Source organism: Gossypium arboreum, chromosome 1 (assembly GCF_025698485.1).
Source record: "Gossypium arboreum isolate Shixiya-1 chromosome 1, ASM2569848v2, whole genome shotgun sequence".
NCBI lineage: Eukaryota > Viridiplantae > Streptophyta > Magnoliopsida > Malvales > Malvaceae > Gossypium > Gossypium arboreum.
Genome location: NC_069070.1, coordinates 109960743 through 109964510, shown reverse-complemented (window position 1 = coordinate 109964510; position 3768 = coordinate 109960743). Strand labels below are relative to the sequence as shown.

The 3768-nt window shown below is 36.3% G+C and overlaps 1 protein-coding gene across 1 annotated transcript; it reads left to right on the top strand.

Annotated features, from left to right (window-relative positions):
• Positions 1-534: 534 nt before the first annotated feature.
• LOC108482241 (glucan endo-1,3-beta-glucosidase 7-like) lies at positions 535-2387 on the top strand. Its single transcript, XM_017785355.2, has 3 exons — positions 535-726; positions 824-2140; positions 2221-2387. Exons 1-3 carry the CDS (start codon positions 666-668, stop codon positions 2253-2255), a joined length of 1413 nt encoding a protein of 470 aa, XP_017640844.1. The 5' UTR covers positions 535-665; the 3' UTR covers positions 2256-2387.
• The last annotated feature ends 1381 nt before the right edge of the window (positions 2388-3768 follow it).

The following is a 3768-nucleotide window of genomic DNA, read 5'->3' as shown; positions in this document are numbered from 1 at the left end:
ACTAAATTTGTACCTACGTAAAATTTCACATTGAATGTTCTTCATAAAAATTGATTTCATTTCCTTACCAACTGACCCACCCAACATGGCTGGTTATTTATTTATTTATATATTGGGAATGAAGATAGGCAAAATAGTTAACTTGGAATAGCAAAAACATGTCACTTCCCAACCACATTAATGATTTTTAGAGGAATTTACTCCAATTTGATCCTATAACAAAACCAAACATCAATTGGTTGTCAACTCAACCTACGAATTTAAGAGGAGAGCTAGTTTTTTAAGTAAAATTCCTAACTTCCATAATCATCAATGTAAAACATGAGGTTAACAATCTTCTAATTGGCTTATGATGTATGGCTATGATCATATGTCCTTGCTGCTAATGGGAGCTAACTTAACTTCCACAATTCATGGATGAGATCCGACGTAAGTGAACTACTATTACTGAATGTAAATTTAAAACGGAGAAACAGTATGTCGACTCATGTAAAACTAACCTAAAAATAGTAGCGAGAAAAGGGTTAAGATTGGTGTGGCTTCCATTGGATTTCAATCCCAACTCTTTTCCTTTTCCCACTAACCCTCTAAATATATATATAACTACGTTTAAACTCCCCATTTTCTCTATCATTAGATTTGGTATTCCTTCCCAAGAACAGGGCATGGCTTCCCTATCTTTTTTCTCCTTTCTCATTCTTTTCCTTTCAGCCATTGCTGTTTCAGGTATATATATATATATATATATATATATATGAACTTCAAAGTTCAATCTCTGTAGATTAACTATGGAACTCAATGTTTTGTCTTTTCATTTTTGCAGATGCTGGTTCGGTTGGGATTAACTATGGTCGAGTGGCCGACAACTTGCCACCACCGGACAAAGTCGTGCAACTGTTGAAATCACAGGGCGTGGCGAAAGTGAAGATATTCGATAGCGACTCTGCGGTCCTAACAGCTTTGGCAAACTCGGGGATCAGCGTGGTTGTCTGTCTTCCGAACGAACAGCTCGCCTCGGCGGCCAATGATCAGTCATTTTCCGACGGTTGGGTTCAAGCCAACATAGCTAAGTACTACCCTGCAACGAAGATCGAAGCGATAGCTATCGGAAACGAAGTTATCGCGGAGAATATAACTGACACGACAAAATTCGTTGTACCCGCCATGAAAACCATCCAGGCTTCACTGGTTAAATTAAAGTTGGATTCCAACATCAAAGTCTCAACCCCTGTTGCTATCAGTTGCTTGGGAAACTCGTACCCTGCATCGGCCGGTTCGTTCAAACCGGACCAGGTACAATCTACGATTATACCCATGTTGGATTTCTTGAGAAAAACCGGGTCCTACCTCATGGTCAATGTTTATCCTTTCTTCGCATACAAAGATAACAGTAAAACTATCTCACTCGACTACTCTTTGTTCAAAGACAATCCCGGGGTGGTTGATTCTGGTAACGGGTTGAGATACAAAAGCCTTTTCGAAGCTCAAGTCGACGCCGTTTATGCCGCCATGTCAGCTCTTACATATGATGACTTAAAGTTGGTGGTGACGGAGACAGGGTGGCCTTCCGCCGGGGATGCGGGTGAAGTTGGTGCAAGCCAAGACAACGCGGCGGCGTATAATGGTAACTTAGTACGAAGAGTTTTGACCGGAAATGGAACCCCTTTGAGGCCCAACGATCCACTCAATGTATACATATTTGCTTTATTTAACGAGAACCAAAAACCAGGTCCGACATCAGAGAGAAACTATGGGTTATTTTACCCTAATGAGCAAAGGGTATATAACATACCGTTATCACAAAAGGGGCTGAATGGTAACCAGTCACCACCGGCGAGCAACGTGAATCAGACGGCGCCTGTGAACAACGGGGGAGGAGTGTCAAAGGCGACGTCAGGGCAGACATGGTGCATGGCCAGCCCCAACGCTGAGGCGGAGGAGCTGCAGGAGGGGTTGGATTATGCTTGTGGTGAGGGAGGGGCTGATTGTGGGCCAATTCAACCAAATGGTGCTTGTTATAATCCAAATTCACTCGTCGCACATGCCTCGTATGCTTACAATAGTTACTATCAAAAGAAGGCACGTGTGAGTGGGTCATGCTTTTTCAGCGGTACCGCTTACGTCTCCACCCAACGTCCCTGTACGTATTTCTTCTATCCTTTTTCTTATTTACCTTCAAATTAATTCACTCATGCAGTTTTTCATGTCTTGGTTTTGCAGCATTTGGGAACTGTCAATTTCCCACAGGATATTAATGTGAGCGACCAATTTGGTGAATTTCAGCAATAGCTTTCTTTGGCCAACACTTGTAGTTTATAATAGACAAGGATGAGAGTTGCAATCATACCTTATGATTTCTCATAATCAAAATCCTAGATTTCTACAAATTTTAAAATCTATGGTTAACAAAACCTATTTCAATTGAAAATTGTTATTTTTATGGGCAACCAATGAAAAATCATCACAAAAAAATAGTTGTATGAAATTGTGATTTTACGAGTTTGTCATTCTCTATTGAAAAGAAACAAGGAATCACAATTTCATACAATCTCTTTTCTAACTCGTACCATTGAAAAAGTATTAAAGCTTTGTTGGAACATTTGAGGAATATTAGGTTGATAGGGTTTGGAGTTGTATCACTGAAGACGACCCAATGGGAAAGTGTAATACCAAATTATTCCATTAACCATTTGGGCTCCCAATTTTATACTTTTTTACTAAGTAAACAATAAAATGGGCTAATAGTTGGGTTGGACCAATTTACAAAACAAACCTATCCATAACTTTTTCTTTTAAATTAAAATATATAGGCTCGTGAATTGGACTTTACAAGTCATAATAAGTGGCTTCTTCTTCATTGCTTGAGACCAATACAATATTTTTATAATAAAACCATTTTACCAACATTTTATTGCCTACTCATTAGTTAATTCACAAAATGGACATAATACATATTATAGAATCTAGAATGGGACCCCATGCCTCAAATGTTGAAGGCATTCATTCAGTAAAAAATTGGTTGCCATGATGATGACTTAGTTCATAATTTTATGTAAATATCATTGAAAACGAAATTAAAATCATGCATTAGAATATCTTAGAAAATAATCATTTTGTTTTTGTTATTGTTGTTGCGTAAGTAAATAAAAATTATAAATAAAAATCGAAATTACTTTTCCTATCAACAATAATACACCAAACAAATTATAATAAAATAAACAAAGCAAGAGATGAAAAAGGAAAAAAAATTTAATTTATCTAACAATTTATTTATATGGTAATATTTTTCAAAATCAGAAAAAAAATCTAAATTAAGCAAATATATATAAGGAGGCAAGGTTTGATTTAAGATATACAAATATATTTATCCAAAATAAGAGAAGGTTACCTACTTACTTAATTTAAAAACTTGTACCATAAACAGTACTTAAAATTCTCACCAAATTTGTTCACTAAGATTTAATTTGGTATAAGATGTATACATATAAAAAGAGTTTTACAAGTCACCACCAATTCTAATAAGTTTGGTCTACATAAAATTCTTACAAGCATCACATGAAGATTATTTAAAATGCACTTGAAAAAGTTAGACAAATATGAAACACGATAAAATTAAAATCAAAATTTTGCCCTCAAAGTCAGGGTCTTTGAACCCTCTACAACACATATCCTTCAAACAAACAATGTACCAAAAATATCAACTCTTTACTCCAAGATTTGATCTTTTTGGTGTCTATACTTGAAAACTATTTCTGGGTTTTGCAAGAT

What these genes read in the sequence shown, in the direction of transcription:
- LOC108482241 (XM_017785355.2), top strand. Translation starts at nt 666, where the DNA reads ATGGCTTCCCTATCTTTTTTCTCCTTTCTCATTCTTTTCCTTTCAGCC. An exon ending in TTCAGCCATTGCTGTTTCAG is followed by an intron (nt 727 to 823) that starts GTATATATATAT and finishes TCATTTTTGCAG; the next exon opens with ATGCTGGTTCGGTTGGGATT. An exon ending in CGTCTCCACCCAACGTCCCT is followed by an intron (nt 2,141 to 2,220) that starts GTACGTATTTCT and finishes TTGGTTTTGCAG; the next exon opens with CATTTGGGAACTGTCAATTT.